The 16781-nt window shown below is 60.7% G+C and overlaps 2 protein-coding genes across 2 annotated transcripts; one reads left to right on the forward strand and one right to left on the reverse strand.

Moving 5' to 3' along the window:
• Positions 1-13: 13 nt before the first annotated feature.
• Positions 14-3198, forward strand: PLK5 (polo like kinase 5; the record flags this gene model as incomplete). The annotated part of the gene is made up of 9 exons (XM_019538426.1): positions 14-123; positions 335-533; positions 620-758; positions 836-1063; positions 1352-1432; positions 1657-1819; positions 1966-2095; positions 2271-2381; positions 2561-3198. Coding segments are annotated over 9 exons (1347 nt in total), but the record flags the coding sequence as incomplete, so codon positions are not given.
• A 2391-nt stretch (positions 3199-5589) lies between these two features.
• Positions 5590-16514, reverse strand: THOP1 (thimet oligopeptidase 1). Its single transcript, XM_019538299.1, has 13 exons — positions 16407-16514; positions 15818-16021; positions 14088-14236; positions 13394-13501; positions 12615-12717; positions 12062-12222; positions 11455-11590; positions 11002-11368; positions 10590-10791; positions 9684-9870; positions 9134-9262; positions 8489-8625; positions 5590-8246 (listed from the first exon to the last, which is right to left on the reverse strand). Exons 1-13 carry the CDS (start codon positions 16420-16422, stop codon positions 8088-8090), a joined length of 2058 nt encoding a protein of 685 aa, XP_019393844.1. The 5' UTR covers positions 16423-16514; the 3' UTR covers positions 5590-8087.
• Between the last annotated feature and the right edge of the window lie 267 nt (positions 16515-16781).

Genomic DNA, 16781 nt, shown 5'->3' on the forward strand with positions numbered 1-16781 from the left:
GACTCACCCCGCTCCCGGCCTCCGCAGGGTGGTCTGCGGGACCCCCAACTACCTGGCGCCCGAGGTGATCGAGAAGCGGGGCCACTCGGTCAAGTCCGACATCTGGGCCCTGGGCTGCATCGTGTGAGCTGGAGCGGGGGCTCTCCTCTCTGGGGGAGCCAGCCCCTGCCCCCCTGGGGGGACTTGTGGGATGGGAACACGGGCTGCAGCTTGGGGGGTGCCCCAAAACTGGGCAGGTAGCTGGGCTGGGACATGCAGCCCCCTCCTCGGGGGCCTGGGGCGGGGGCTGGGGTGGCTGCTCCTGGCAAGGTGTTGACAGCCCCCCGCCGGGCAGGTACACGGCGCTGGTGGGCAGCTCGCCCTTCGACATCACCCGCAAGCAGGAGATGTACCAGTGCATCCGGGAGGGCCGGTACCCCGAGCCCAGCCAGCTCTCGCCCAGCGCCCGGAGCCTCATCGCCCGCCTGCTGGCCCCCGAGCCCGCTGCGCGGCCCAGCCTGGACGAGGTGCTGCAGCACGACTTCTTCACCCAGGTAGGGCAGCGGGCACTGGGCGATGTGCCTGTGGGCGCGTGTGGCGACCACCCCGAGTATTCACACTCAACCTGGCCGCCTGCCAGGGCTTCACGCCGGACAAGCTGCCGTCCCGTGCCTGCCACTCGGTGCCACTCTTGGCTGGGCCCAACCCGCTCAGCAAGCTCCTGCAGAAGGCGGCCAAGGTGCTGTTTCGGGGGGCACCGTGCCAGGAGCCCCGGGCAGGTGGGTCCAGCATCCCCCCCCCGGCTGCACCAAGCACTGCCTTCGTCCCCTCATGGCCTGTGCCCATGTCTTCGCAGGTAGCCCAGGGCCCAGTGAGGAGCCGGCAAGTCCTGCCGTGCCAGCCCAGCCTCCACCCAGCCCGGCGGCGGGGGCATGGGGGGCTGCGGGTCTTGGCTCTGCTCCCCTCGGCCCATTGCCTGGCCAGGCAGAGTGGGCAAACATCCAGGCTGAGCCCCTGAGTGAGGAGCCCGGTGGGGTCCCCATCTGCCTGCTCGCGAAGGGAGCGCTCAACTTCAGCGCCAACTGTGAGTGGGGGCACGGGACTGGGCACCGGAGAAGGGCACAGTGGGGTTGGCTCTGAGCTACAGCCTGGGCCCCCTGAGCATTGGGGTCATGGTGACATGGGGACCCCAGGACAGCTCCTAGGTCCTGGACATCCTGGCATAAGGGGAGCAGCCCTGTTCACGGCAGAGGGCACGTAGGCTGGCTCTCCGGGGGGCACAGGGGACGAGTGGCTCTGGATACCAACCCTGCAGCCTGGCAGGAGTGGGCCGGTAGTTGGGACTCCGGGTTCTCTCCCCCAGCCCCTGCAGCGGACACAGATTGGAGCCTGGAGAACCCAGTGGAGTTGGTCACCGGGGTGCTGCGGAGCTGCCTGGAGAACACGCCTCTGGGTACGGGGAACCCCGGAGCCCGAGCTACGCCGCCAGGCCCTTTTCTGCCCAGGCACTGGGTGCTCCCTGCAAAACTGCTGGGCCCCAGGACGGGCAGGGGGAGCCCGCAGCCAGCGCGCCGGTGCCTGGGGTCCAGCCGGCGGCAGGGGAGCACTGCTGTGGGGCTGGCACAGATGCAGCAGCTGTGCCGAGGCTGCCACCCATGCCCACCCCTCCGCTCCCAGCAGCCCCACGCAACCCCCTGCCGTGCCAGGCTCGGGTCCTGCCCTGGGTCACCAAGTGGGTTGACTACTCCAACAAGTACGGCTTCGGCTACCTGCTCTCCGACAGCTCCACTGGCGTCCTGCTCACTGACGGCACCCACCTCGCCCTCTGCCCCCGGCAGCAGTAGGTACCGGGCACCCCGCGGACCCTGCACAAGCTCCCCGTGGTAGTGGCCCTTCTCCCCTGGCCCAGGCTGCTGCAGCCACCCCCAACTCCCACCTGGCCCTGGGCCCTGCTGCCTTCAGCCCCATGCCCCTCATCCCTTCTAGGTGCATCCACTACTGCCCCAGGCTCGGGGAGGCCGTCTCCTTTGCCCGTGGGGAGGTGCCTGGCTCGCTCGCCGTGAAGATGGGCATCCTGCACTTCTTCTCGCAGTACATGCAGCAGAAGCTGCTGGAGGTGGGTGCGGGGGCCGTGATCAGCAGCAAGCGCTGGGGCAGTGCAGGAAGCCCCCCCAGGCTTGCTAGCACGTGGCTGCCGTGGCCCACGCTCCTGGCCTGCGCTGTGTCTGGGAGCTGCCAGGGTCGGTGCCCACTGCACCCATCAGCCCTGATGCCGCCCCCACCCCACGCAGGGCGGGGACCTGCCGGCAGGGCCTGGTGATGGGGTGGACGACCTGTACCTGCTGCACTTCGCCAAGTCCGACCAGGCGCTGCTCATGCTCTTCAGCAATCAGACCCTGCAGGTACCCCCCTTTCTATTCCCCGCAGCTCCTCCAGCCCGGGGCAGGGTCCCCAGACACACGTGGCATGACTTTGATGGCCTCGGATGTGCCCCCCTTTTACCGCAGGGCAGGAGGGGCCGTGGGGGCTGGCACCGCAAGCCCTGCCGCAGCCTCCCATGCGCCCTCCCCTCTCCCTGCAGGTCAACTTCTACCGCGACCACACCAAGCTGGTGCTGCACTGCGCAGGCCCCGAGCCCATCCTGACCTTCGTGGACGGGGAGCGCCGCAGCTCCGCCTTCCCACTGGCGGCCCTGGCCGTGGCGGGCTGCACGCCGGCACTGCGGGACCGCATGGAGTATGCCCTTGCCCTGCTCCAGCGCCTCTAGACCCCTCCACCACCAGCCGGCAGGCAGCTCCGGGGCCTGCATTGCCCTAGGACCCCCTGCTGCTGACGGGGTTCAGGATCCCTGCAGCCTGCCCCAGACTCCAGCAGCAGCTGCCAGGGGGAGGAGTCACGGGGGCAGGGGGCCCGGGGCACCTCCCGCTGGGAACTGGTTCCCAATCAAGCGGTGCCATGGGGGGAAGGGGGCTGGAGTGGAGATGGCCTGTGCTGGGGGGCACGGGGGGCTACCAGGGCAGGAGCTGCCCGCAGCACGTGCTCAGAGCAGGCTAGGAGGCACTGAAAGCAAAGGGGATGTGATGGAGGGTGCAGGGGGAGGCAGCAGCTTTCTGGAGGCTTGATGCCACGGTGAAAGCGAAGGAAGCCAGGTGTCCGAGTGTGGGGAGAGGAGCAGGAGAGCCCTGGAGAGGAGAGGGGATCTGGAGCAGTCAGCAGGGCAGGGCCAAGGGCATCCCGTGATGGTGCTGGGAGGAGGGGGCAGGGGCTGTTTAGGTGGAAGGAGGGTAAAAAGCGGGGCAAGCGGCAAGGGCCAAAGGGCAGTACGGGCCTGGAGCAGAGGCCGGATGTGGGGCACGAGCAAGGGGCAGCAGTGGTGGCAGGGTCCGGTCCCCACATGGGTGGGAGGGCCCTCGTTCCACCCCAAACCCCCCTGCTCCCTGGGACAGCTGCTGCGTGACTCTCCCTGCTTACCCGATCCTGGCACATCTCTGGGCATCTGCATCCGGAGCTGGCAAGACGCTGCCGCATGTTTCCCCGGGGCTTCGTGCACGAGGAGGCCGGGTGCGTGCATGCTGGAGCCATCCGACAGGCTGAATCCGGGATTCACAGGCTTCTTAATTAAACTTATGTCTGCCATTGCACACGGCCTCTGTCTGATTCGGGCCCCGAGCCAGCCACATCCCATCCACACTGGCCTGGGCCTCACGATTGCCAAGCAGGAGCAGGTCAGGGGGCAGAGGCCAGGTTTGCTGGAGTGCGCACATGTGCGTGCAGGGCTCACATGTGTGCACGCACCTCCATGTGCAGGGTTTGCACACCTGCTCCTCCAGGGAACTCGCTAGGGAACACTTCCAGCACCAGGGCCTGGGCATTGGGACTGCGCTCGGCCTCTATCCCAAGCAGCCGTGGGCCACCAGGGTGCTGCAGCCTCCCCCAGATGCGGGGTCTTGGGGTCGCCGTGGCTGGGTCCAAGGGTCTGAGCCCTGCCCAGCCCCGCTTGGAGACGGCGCCCCTGCCCTGCCCGTGCCCCTGGGCAGCCCACGCCAGGAATGCAGGGCACCGTCACATGCCCTTGTTCAGAGATTAGCCCCTGAGAGCGACAAGGTCCTGGGGACGAGCCTATCGGGCCCTTCACAGGGACATGGCAGAGGAATGTGCCATGGACAGCAGACGGCCCCGTTGCAGGGGCACATCCCACACCAGGCCCCCCACGACCATCCTCTGGAAGGAACTTCTCTGCTTTGTGCCTCGGTTTCCCCACAGCTCAGGATCAGGCCTATGCCCTCTGTGGGAAGGGACCTAGCGCGAGGCAACCAGACTGCGCTTCCCCACCCTGCCTCCATGTCCCAGGCTGGCGGTGATCCCCGGCCGCATGCGCTCCAGGCTAATTGAGATGCCGCTATTTAAATGGCAGATGGGTATTAAAAGCCCAGACTGGAGGAATCAGGCTGGGGCTGCCGCCCGCGGGAGCTGGGGGCTAAGCAGGCACCTGACATGTCAGTCCCCCCCCACCAGGCTACAGCAGGAGGCTGTTGTGCCATGCGCGCTTGCATGTACGTGGTTGTGCATGCATGCACGCCTGCCTGATGACATTCACGCCTGCGTTTGCACGTGCACACATGTTTTCGCAGGCACAGAGCTCTTGGGCTGCAGGAGGAGTCAGATAGGGACTGTCAGGAGTACGAACAGCAGAGCCCCGCTCGCCCGTGGGGGGCGGGTGCTGGGTGGCTGATCTCCAGCTCCGGGCCTGAACACAATGCCAGGGTCTGTGCCAAGAACACAGGCAGGGCATGTGCAGCGATTGGCCGCCCCGGGGGGACGGGACAGGAATGCCACGGCCTCCCCGGCCAAGGTGATCCCCCCCTGCTCTGGGGCCCCAGCTTTATTTCCAGCACAGACGCCGGGAATCCAGCGCCACAGCAAGTTTAGCTTGGGGCCGCCAGAAAAGGCCCCTTCCCCGGAGGCTGCAGGGGAGTGTGGCTCAGGGGCGGGGGAAGATAAAACCTGATCCCCACCCTTCCCCCCACAGCTACTTTCATAAACGGCTGCAAAAATAGAGCCCGGGCTGTTTTAACCACGGCCCAGCACGCAGCCTGGTAAACAAAGGAGCTGCACAGACCCAGGCAGCTGGGAGCAGCAGTAGCTTGGGACCACGGGGGGGCGGGGGAAGCAGGTATGTGCTGCCCCCTGCCGCACAGATGCTGCCAGCAGCCCTGGGCTCAAATTATAGGCAGGAGATAGATACCTCTGCAGCCCGGCTGTAGGACGTGCTGGTGGGAGGTGGATCAGAGCTGGAGGAGCAGACAGGCCCACGGCTGCCTCGGTGGCTGTACAGCCATCATGGGGGGGGGGGCTCTGTCCCAGGCACGAAGCAGCCTAGGATATGGGTTCAAATTCAGCCTCTGCCGCTGCTTCTGCAGGTGACCCTGGGCCAGTCCCTTGCTTTCTGCCTGCAAAACACAGTTAGCAGCAGCCCCCTCTCCCAGAGGAGACATTCACCAACAGCAAATCCAGCCCTGCTGAGATCCCTAACCCCAACTTGCCCCTGAGCAGTGGGACAGGTCCCCACCACCACCTGCTTCCCCAGGCAGGGACCGTGCAGGGCCAAAATCCACTTACGAAAACCTTTTATTGGTGCCAGGACTCATCTACAACCCGATCGGCAGGACAAGCAGGGGGAGGGGAACTAACAGAACCGCGCCGCGGTGACCGCGCACGCGGGTAACGGAAACACGTCGGACCTCTCTGCCGGCAGGGCGGGGGCTGAAGACAGTGCAGTGCAACAAAGGACGTCCATCAGTCGTCCCCCGCACCCTGGTGAAGCTACGCCCAGTGCAGCCATCAATGCCAGTTTGCTGCACGGGCAGCCTGGGGAAGGAGGGGGCCATCCCCCCGTTCTGGCGGCTGAGAGGGGAGAGAGCTCAAAACACAAGTCCTGTAAAACCCCAAAACTGTTACATTTAAAAAACAAGCAGCACCCACAGCACCAAGGGGGTGAGGGCCGAGCCTGGCAGGGCACCCCCGGGACAGACGCACACTCACGGCTAGAACAGGGGGACAGGGAAGAGACTGAATGCAGGGAAAGGACGTGGTAAGCACCAAGAGCTGCTTCGCCCACTACATACCACGCTCCCGGGTCACGCTGGTGGTTGGGGACACAGCCTGCCTGGCAGGACCCAGGGCCGGGGACCTTCCAAGGGCAGGCTTTGCCAGAATAGGGCAGAGCCATTTGTTTGCTGCTCCCTGTCCTCCTAGGGCCCCTGGACAATGCCTCAGTCAGGCTTCCACCTCAAGGGGATGTGAGCACCTCCTATGCCGTTCCATGCACAAGCGTGCCCAGATCCAGGAGAAATGGCTCAGATGGGAAGGAAAATCTGAGCCAAGGCAGCCCTGAAGGAAGGGTCTTGGTGAGGTGCCCTAAGGAGTCCATCCCCAGGCTCCGCAAGCTGATATCAATCCCATGCCTGGGTGCTCATCCCCTCCCTGCCTTGATCTGTCTGTGGTGACAGGTTTCCAGGATGCAGCAGAAATGCAGCAACCAAGAAACAGCCACCAGATCCAGGGCTCCTTTGATGCTCACGTGTGAGCAGAGGGCAGGTGGATCCGTCACGTCCACAGCCCCTCTCCCGCCCTGGCGATAGGGCTGTCTGTACCCGAGGATGGGAGGAATCTGGGGGAAACCGGGAAGCATCAGGGACAGCCCAGGGGTCCTCCCAGCTACAAGGAGCCAAGCTCCCTGCTGCCATCACACACAGAAGCATCTCCCCTTCCTTTTGCCCCAAAACTGGTGCTGTAGAGCCAGGCTGCAGAGAGCTCCTCCTTTCTTCCAAACAGAACAGCAGCACAGGAAGAAGCCCCAGGTACAGCCTGGCTTTTGGAGACGGGGGTCCTCCAGGCAGGAAGGCAAGAAAGAACAGGGCATGTTTTCCAAAGGCTGGATGCCTTTGGGTGCCAATACTGAGCTGTATCAGTCCTGCCTCCCTGGCAGACCGCGCACCCTGCAGCTCCAGGTGAAATCAGAGCTGGCAGAACCAAAACAGCATGAATGCAACGGCCAAAAATCCAGGCGCCTAAGGGCAGCAGGCATGTCTGGAAATGTGCCCGCATGCCTCCTGCCTCGGCCGTTCTCAGGACGAGACGGGGGAGAATGTCAGGAACTGTTTTGTGACCACGCGGGGTGTGGGCTTAGGTTCCTCCAACTCTGCAGCCCAGCAGTGAGTCCAGGGCTGGCAGGCATTCAGGGCACACTCAAAGGGGGCAGAGTGCACTGCTATGGACTGATTTACTGCCTCCAATCTCACCTTGGGGTGGGGAAAGGTGCTTGAATAAATCTGACTATTTTTCAACCCCTTTCAATAAAACAAGGACTGCAGCGAAGGGTTAGAAGTCAGGCTTAGCATCCCAGCAGCTGGAAGCCAGCAGGATCCCTGCCTGGAGCATTTCCCCAATGCTCAGTCCAGCAGCAGCAATTCACAATCATCAGCTAATCCGTGTTCCCAATCCTTCTCCACCCTGTATCTCCTACTACCCTGGACACGAGGACAAGGCAGTACAGGAAAGCTCCTCCCTTCCTGTCCCAGCACTCCTGATGGGGAAGGAAGGGAAAACGGCTATTGCTGGGAAGACAGGGAGGCCAGGAAAGGGCAGGCACTCTGTGGGGGGTGCTTCTCAGCTGGCTCTCAATCAGCACCAGCGGAGATCCCTCCTTAATGAGCCCTCTGGGTCAGTCTCTGCCGGCCAGTGTCACAGAGCCAGGCTGCAAGCTGGGAGGTGCTTGCTGCATAAACTGGTGAATCAGCTCTTTCGCCAACCCCCTCCCTTGCTGAACCCGAGCCAATCTGTGACCTGATGCAGAGCAGCATTTCGGTGTTACAGTAGTGTTTCCCCCACGCCCAGGGAGGACACCTGCAGCTGGTTCATGGGGCTTGCATCCCCACGACCTGGCCAGCCCTGCCACCCCGTGCCAGAGCTCAAGGGAAGGATATGGTGGCAGGGTCATCCGGCGGGTGCTCGGGAGGGGGCTGGCACAGCTCGGCGCTCTGGCTCTGGAGAACAAGTACACAGACGAAGGTGCTGGCGTCACTGGGCTGGGCAGGGTGGGGCAGAGCTCAGCAGGCCGAAGGCAGCGAGTTGGGCTCCACCTTCAGTCCCTTGCTGGCGAGGAAGGCGTCCTGCTTGGGCTCACGGCCAAGGAACTTCCTCAGCATGTCACAGGCGTCCACAGAGCCGCCAGGGTGCAGGATGCAGTTCTTGTAGTCCATGCCCACCTGCACGGACAGAGGTAGTGAGTGGGGTAGAGAGGGGCAGGACTGGGTGCATCCTGTGGGTCCCAGCCTGCAAGCACTGCACCTCCTCAGCTACAGGGGGTTTTCCAGCATGCTTTGTGCTAGCCAGCTGCCCACTCCACCCCTCTCCTCCAGCAGGGCAGATACAGGATTTCTCCCAGGAAGGGTGTGATATTTATCCCTGCTTTTATTCAGCTGCTTTTACCTTTCTAGTTTCCCCTCACCTTACAGTTCATGATGCCCTCCTGCTTGAAACGTGTGTGGAACATGTCCATGGAGTACACCTCGCTCCAGAGGTAGCCATAGTACTGGGCGTCGTAGCCTCCGGCCAGGTGCCCAAATGTGGCTGGCATGTTTGTCCCTGGGGAAATGCGACAGATGGGCAGTGTCACATTTGTGGATCTCGGCAGGAGCCAGAGCACGATAGTGCCCTGAGCATCGGGGGGAGACATCACTGCTCCCACCACATGGGGTTTCCCCAGCCCAAGCCCCTGACCCACTCGCCCACATTTGGGGGTGGGGGGGTGGTTTCCATGGGGAGTGCCAACTACATGTGGCACTCCGGGGTCCCCCCTCCACTGTGTGCCAGGCACTGAGGATGCAGAACTGAGATCCGCTGCCTTTGTTGGCTGGGGAAGTGTCTGGAGGCCTCACCTGACTCCAGTGCACCCAAGCTTCTGGGTAGAGAGAGACGCCTGCTTCTGCCCTGGTCAGGCAGTGCTGGACCAGTGAAGAGCCTGCTCTGGGAGATGCCAGAGCACAAGGGCCAGGCCAGGGGCAAAGCTCCTTCCCTTGATCCCATCGTTAGAGACCAGGCTGGCCATGCCAGGCAGGTCCTGCAGAGGCAGGGTTGAGGGGCAGGCAGGTACCTGGGGTGGCAGGGATGCCCAACACCTCCTTGCATAGGCGGGAGAACACCTCAGCAGGGTCTACCTGTGTCTGGGTGTGCAGCACCTGGTCTACCTTTGCCAGGACGATCTGACGCAGATTGAACAGCCCTGTTGGGGAGGAAGTAACAGTGTGACATGTGGTGTCTCTGTGGGGGTGCAGGCATCTGCACAGCACTGGGCTCAGGCTGGCTTCAAGTGCCTGTCCCCCTTCCACTATCTGCCAATACCCCCCAGCTGACCCCTGCCCGCCCCCAGCTTGGGGTCACCCTGGCAGCCCCAGCTCCCACCCCAGGGTGCCCCCTGCTACTTCAGCCCTGGGTCCTGGCCCTCAAGCCCCTCTGAGCCCTGCTAGCCCTCACTCTGCTGGCAGTGGTGACATAGGGGCTCCTTCCCCACCACCCTTCCCACTGGGCAGTCACAGCAGAAGGGCCAGGCTCTGCTGTGACCCTTCTGGTATTCCCAGGATGAGCCTCTGGGGCTGAGCAGACCCCCTGCCAAGCCCTGCACCTCTGCCTGAGCCAGCACCTACCGGTGTTTGCCTGCCGGGACTGGATGAGCTTCTCCAGCAGCTCGTCAGGGAGGGGGCTCCTAGTCTTGTAGTGCTGGGACATGCGTAGCAGTGGCTCCTTCTCCCACACCCAGTTCTCCAGCATTTGCGATGGCGCCTCCACAAAGTCCCGCTCCACGTGGGTGCCACTGAACATTGCGAACTCTGCCTGGGGGGGGTTGGGACAACATGTATGGACCACTGCAGCACTGACCTGTGCCAGCTCCCACAGGGCTCCAGCTTTCCCCTCCAGCATGGCCACGGTCCTCTTTCAAGGACCACCCATACACACTGTGCCCTTGTGAATTCCCTACCACTGCAGCACCCAGGATACCCCTTGCAGGGCTCTTCCCTGGCTGTAGAGCATGTCAGGGGCCAGAGCAGATGTTCTTGTAGGCTTTGCTGGATAAATGGCTGCCGAAGGGTCTGTAATCAATGCCCAAGGGCCCTGTTCTACCCTGCTCCAGTGAACACCCCATGGGGCACAGCAAGGAGAATCCCTCCAGCAAGCAGAACAGCCCCAGGTGCCCGTGAACAGGCCAATACTGCTGGCCCATGAAGAAGTGACCTAGTGTGTCATGGACAGAGGAAACCGCTTGTACCCAGCCAGTGCATCACTTCCCACCGCTGCTGGTTACTGCCCTAGCTTAGCCCAAGACTGAGACAGATGGAGAAAAGGGGGCTGCAGGTGAGGGTGGAAGGGCATCAGTACAACAGTGTGCATGGAGGAGCGCTGGGGGCTGTGGATCAGGATTGGGGTGGGGAGAAGAGTTGGCTGATTTGTCAGGGCAGGTCTGCCCAGCCTTGGTTCACACTGCCTGGTTCCAGGGGGAGGCAGCGATGGGCCAGCACTGTGCTTTTCCCTTCCCCACCCTGGCTGAGCCTCACCTGGGAGCAGAGCTGATGCATGACGTGCCCAAACTCATGGAAGTAGGTCTCCACCTCATCATGCTGCAGCAGGGAGGGTGCGTCGGGCGTGGGCTTGGTGAAGTTGGCCACCATAGCGGCCACTGATATCTGCCGGCTGGAGTCTGCCAGCAGGCAGCCAGGCTGCAGGCCGAAGCAGGCTGCGTGCCCGTATTTCCCTTCCCTGAGTGGGGAGAGGCTGTCAGGTGGATGCACCCTCAAATCAACCATAGCCTCTTCATGCCAAGCCACCAGCCAGGGCTGCAAGTGCCCTTGGAAGATAGTGAGAGCTGGAGGGTCTGCTACTTCCACTACAAGATGCCCTCAGCCTCCTTAGGAGTGCCCCCCACCAAGGTGCCACCTTCCCCTTGGCTGCAGCTGGGGTGGGGCTCACCTTGGGTACAGATCCAGGTAGAACTTGCCGATGGTCTCCCCTGAGGCACCATCCTTCACTGTGTAGAGCTGGACATCCTCATGCCACACCTGGGCGCCCTCCTCCAGGTGGAAGCTGAGGCCCAGCAGCTCCTGGTAGATGTCGAGCAGGCCTGCAGTGACCACCTGCATAGGGAAGTACTCCTTCAGCAGGTTCTGGTCCACGCTGTACTTTGTTTCTTCCACCTGGTTCATGTAGTAGCGCATGTCCCAAGCATTGATGCGGTCGTCAAACACCAGGTCCCGTTTCTCACACTCTTTCTTCTTCAGCTCCAGGATCACAGCCCGCTCCTTCTCACCCAGAGGCTTCAGCTTCTGTGCCAGCTCATCTGCAGGGAGTGAGAGCTGAGTCACAGCATGTGGGCAGCACATGCCCAGAGCCACAGCCCCCACCTCTGAGCAGAGAGAGCCCTACCAAGGAAGGAGGCAACGGTCCTGCTGCTCTTGGCCATGTTCATCTCCAGCACAAAGTCAGCATGTGTGTTGAAGCCCAGGAGCCCAGCTTTCTGAGCCCGCAGGTCCACCAGCTCCTTCAGGATCAGGCAATTCTCCTGTGAGCAGAATGCAGCAAGGGTGAGGGTCATGGAGGTGGGAGCATGGGACAGGGGGAGACACATGCCCTGCAGAAGGAGGGAACAAGCACTCCTGGAAAAGCACCAGCCAGCAATTCTACCCATGCCTGGCCTGCAATCTCTAGATCCTCTCTTGGATGCAAAGCCTACACAAGGATTCCCCACACCCACGACCAGCCATCCAGGACCCAGAACAGAGCTCATTCCCCACAGCCCACACTAATTCCTTTGCCAGCTGCAATGGCTGTTTGCATGACATGGAGTCTGCAGCCTGCCACGCACATGTCCCACATCACTGGGCAAGGCTGGGAAGAAACAGTGAGCTCCACTCCCCTCCTGCTGCTCTCAGTTGAATATTGGACCTCAGGGCTCCAGGTCAAGCAGAGTGTGGCACAGGACGAAATTGCTGGCCTGGCTGAGGCAGTCGGGGCAGCCTCCAGTCCTGCCTACCTCCTTGCACCGGGAGTTAAACATTTCTTCCACTTTCCTCCGGGTCTCAGGCACATAGCACTTCTTCAGGAGGGGAAAATAGTGCGGGTACTTCAGGGTGACCTTCAGCTTCCCATCGTCTGTTTTTTCCAAGGAGTTCAGGAAGTCCTCAGGCAGTCCCGCTAGGGAGAAGAGGACAGAAAAATGCAGCTGACTGCTAGAAGCTGTCACTCAGGCACCACCCAAACACTGCCTGCCACAGCACTCTGCTCCTTCCCTGGCACAAACCAGCTGCTCAAAGACTGCATGCAGGTATAAGAGGCCTCTGGGATAGGCTTACATGGCAGCCACTACACAGCAGTTCCTGGACCACAGCAAGCCAAGGCTGGGCTACCAGTTAATTCTGCCTGCAGACTGCAGCGGGAAGTGGTTGCTGGAAAGGAAGCTCCAAACAGGGGCTGCAGCCCAGACCCCCTCTTTGAGTGATGCACACGCCACGACAAGCCCTAGGCTGGGGAAAGCACAACCCCCCCACCACAACCCTGTCCCTGTAAGTACTGAGCCTGGCCCTCACCAAGCTCCTCCTTGGAGAAGGGCAGGAAGGTGGTATCCTCATTGAGATTCTTATTGAAGTCAATGCAGAGCAGGCTCAGCTTCTTCTTAATGGTTTTGATTTTCTTTGCAAAAGAAGCAAGTGGAGATGAGCATGTCAGGCAGGGGAGGCTGAGTGGTACCTCCAGCTGGGCTGGCAGTTTTGCAACCCCAGCTCCCCCATGTTTGCTGTGGGTATTTCTCCAAGCAGGATGGCACAGTGCTGGCTGTATGCAGAGCCCTCAGCCTCAGTCTGGCTCGAGACCACCACCCCCGGCACACCTGCTGTTGGCTGGCTAGAGCAGCTGCAGGTGACCAAGGCACATCCAGCCTCAAGCTTCTCTTCTTTCTCCCTCACTTCTATTTTTAACCCACCTCATGCCCTCTGCCGCTCGGCCCAGCCAGCTGCCGCTCAGTCCCTAACTGAGAGGGCTGCCCTCACCAGCTCAGGAAACCCAAGCCAAGCCTGCGTGTCATTTCCCAACGCCAGCCCCTGCCTGCAGGCCTTAAGTTACTGTCACTCCCAGTTGGGAGCTGCCTTCCTGCCAATGCTGCTAATTAGGACTTCTCACCCCAGGACCCATCCAGACCCTTGGAGAAGTGCAGGAAGGGAAACCTGGGGCAAACCCCCCCAAGGTCACTCACTCAGCGAACTGGTGAGGGAGCCAGGGATACAGGCTGCCCATGCTCTGGTCTAACCACTAGACCCTGATCTTTAGCCCCATGGATGGGCCCAGACAGCTTTAGTTCCAGCCATCTCACCTCCTGCGTGTCTTCAGGGAGGTGCAAGCCATTTCTCTTGCCCAGCTTAATCAGCCTCTCCAGGTATCTCTGGGCTTCAGGCCTCAAGGATGCACTTTCCACTTTCTCCTGTAAAACAGACAGCCAGGGGCACTAGGAAAGGAGGCAGCAGTGCCCTGGAACCAACACTGGCTTGCCCACAGCCAGGGAGCTGACTGGGCAAGGCCTACATACTGTTGTAATGACTGCTGACCCCGAACAAGGCGGACGTCTCCTGCTAAAAGGACGAGACCTGAGAGCATAGTTACTGACAGGTCAATTCAGATGCAATCATTGCTTTCATCAGGGAACCTTCAAGGCAGTTTACAGATTTAAACCCACCCCCAGCCTTCAGAAGAAGCTGGTCAGCATCACTCCCCTTACTGTGCAGATGGGGAAACTGAGGCAGAGAGTGTGAGCACCTACCATTTCAGAGCCACAGAGGGAGTCAGAGCTGACAACAGGGCCTAGAACTGAACCCTCTGTCCTTCACAATGACAACTTGATACTGTTACCCTGATGGGGCAATTGAGCATTAAACTGGACTTAACAGAGTCCCCTGGTACACAGAAGGGACTCACTGGCCCCCTGGTCCTCCCAGAAGCACTCTGCAGACTTCCTAATCAGACACTGAGCCCCTCTTGCCTTGGGCATGTGTTACCCCCATGCCACAAACCTGGAGCCAAACGATTCGCTGGTACACGTCCTGCCTCATGCTCATCTCCACGTCGAACTCCGAGAGCTTCTTGTCGGCCTCTGTGCTCGCTGTACGGATGTCTTTGCAAGGGGAGACGTGCTGGGGGAAGTCTAGCATGTTTCGGTGAACTGGAATGACAGAGCCAGGGGCTGAAGCTGTGGCAGGGCAGCTGGCCTCATCCTGATACCACACAGGCAAGGGATGCTTTGTGGAGGCAATGAAAACTGACAGCCCTGCAGGCTGACAAATGAGCCAAGTAGGAGAAGGCAAGTGATCCCACCAACCTGCCTCACTTCTGACCTGACAGGACCTCCCTCCCCCATGGCCTGCTCCGTCCCCAGTCTCTACAGTGATCCACTGGAAGTGGTGCAAGTTCCTTGGGGCAGGATTCTTGCTGTCTTACTGGTCTGGAATATATCACACAACCTTCTGGCTCTGTGGAAATTCATAGATTTTAAGGCTGGAAGGGACCTTGCAAGATCATCAAGTCCAGCCCACCTGCACTAGGCAGAAAAGACAAATGGGGCAGGTGATGCCAGCGAGGTGACCGTCCAGTCTCCTCTTAAAGATTTCCAGGGTAGGTGACTACACCACCTCTGGAGGGAGCTTATTCCACAGTCTGGACACCCTGACTGTGAAGAAATTTTTCCTAATGTTGTGCCTGAAATGGTCTTCCAAGAGTTTGTGGCCATTACAACTGGAGCCCCAGTGAACAGCTGTTCGTCGAGCCCTTGATGTACTCCCCTGATGTGACAGTCAGCTGCTACCAAGTCCTCTCTCAGCCTTCTCTTTTTTAAGCTGAAGAGACACAAGTCCCTCAGCCTTTCCTCATATGGCTTGCTGTGCAAAAGTCCCTGATCATACGGGTGGGCCCTTCTCTGGACTCTCTCAAGCTTTCGCACATCTTTGTTGAAGTGCAGTGCCCAGAACTGGATGTAGTCCTCCAGTTGCGGCCTCACCAATGCCGAGCAGAGCAGGAGAATCACTTCCTTGGTTTTACTGAAGATGCATCTGTTGACGCATGCCAGGGTATTGTTAGCCCTGCTGGCTACAGCTCATTGTCATGCGGTGGCCTGTTATTATCCCTGTGTCCCTTTCATTTGTGGTGCTGGCCAGTCTGGCACCACCGAGCCTGTAAGTTGGGGACTGTCCATCCCCAGGTGGAGCACTTTACACTGCTCAATGTTGAACTTCATCTGGTTCTGATATGCCCCATTTGCCAACCTGTCTCAGACAACTGCTCAGCATTTAAGATCCTACAAGGGGAAGGCAAAGTCTGTGTGGTTTATCTACCCTGACATGCTGAGATTGAGCGGGCATTTTGCTGACATCAGCTGCATTCATAAGCCTGGTGCAATTATTCCGTGCCACACGAGCCCTAGCTCCTAAAAACAAATATGTAGGTTAAAATAGAAAAAGGGGCTCAGATAGCCATGTGGACAGGTGTCAGCTCATAGGAGCTGGGGATGGAAAGGGTCTTTTATCCTAGTGGCAAAGAGGTTTCGCTGCCAGGAAGCTTTTCATGACAGTCTCATCCCGTTCCCCCTAGTTAGAGCCCCCAGATACAAAGGCTAATGAGAGGAAATCTGGAGACAGGCTGCAGCAGTTAATGAAGAGAAGAGATGATTCCACAGACCAAAGACCTGAATCGACATCCAGCTCCTCATGAGAGCTGCTGAGATTCAACTGCGTCCTGTGCTTCCACGTACCCGTATACTCCACCTCCACGTCAGCCAGAGCCTTGAGGGTGTTCTCGTAGGAGACCTCGCCCTGCTCCTGTGCGCCCACGCGGTCGTACACCTGCTTGGTCCTTTCCACGAGCTCCATGGTCATGTTCTCGATTTGCTCAGCTGTCAGGTTCCATCGCAGCCGGTTGGCGACGGGGCAGTGGGACTGGTTGTGCACAACGCTGCCTGAGAGAGCCACAAACAATGCTGGGTCACCAAGGGGAAAATTCACCAGCAAATCTCCTGGTGGGGCGGGGGGCAATGGACAGGAAAATGCAGGCAGCATCGCAGACTGCTGCAAGCAGGAAACCCAGTCAGGTTCAACCCAGGCGCGGTCAGAAACCTTCCAGCTGCCGCCGACAGCCCCCTCCACGTCCGGCGACCGCTGAGCAGACACTCGGCCCGCTCGTTCCCACCGCCCCCACGTATGGAGACAGGCTGAGAGACCTGGGCTTCTTTAGTCTTTGCCCCACTTTACTCCCCACTGGCTCCCATCCTTCCCCTCTGCCCCCCCCACTGGTTCCCATCCCCCCTTTTGGTCCCCCCGCAGCGGTTCCCACCCCAGGGGTACCTGTGGGGGGGGCCATGCCAGTGGGGCCTGCTGGTGCCGTGCAGGCGGCTCCACGCTCACAGGGACATGTGTCCTTAGCCACAACCACAGAGAGGAGGGGGTGGAGCAGGCAGGGGAGGATTCTGGGACGCTGGAGGACTGGCGTGGGGGGAGAGCGGGCGGACCTCGCTCCTCAGATGTGGGGGGGCAGTCTGGGGAGATGCAATAGCATCACCCACCCCCGTCCCCCGCCCACTCCAAGCCAGGGCAGGGGCCCAACCCTGGCTCCTATTGGGTATGCGCTGGGTGGGGGGGGCCCACGAAGTATGGTCCCCCCAGCAGGGGGAGCCAGCCATGTCTCTATGGTACACAACGCGACATATTGCCTCGTCTCCC

The sequence above is a fragment of the Crocodylus porosus genome, unplaced genomic scaffold (genome assembly GCF_001723895.1).
Source record: "Crocodylus porosus isolate Cpor-Errol unplaced genomic scaffold, CroPor_comp1, whole genome shotgun sequence".
Lineage (NCBI taxonomy): Eukaryota > Metazoa > Chordata > Crocodylia > Crocodylidae > Crocodylus > Crocodylus porosus.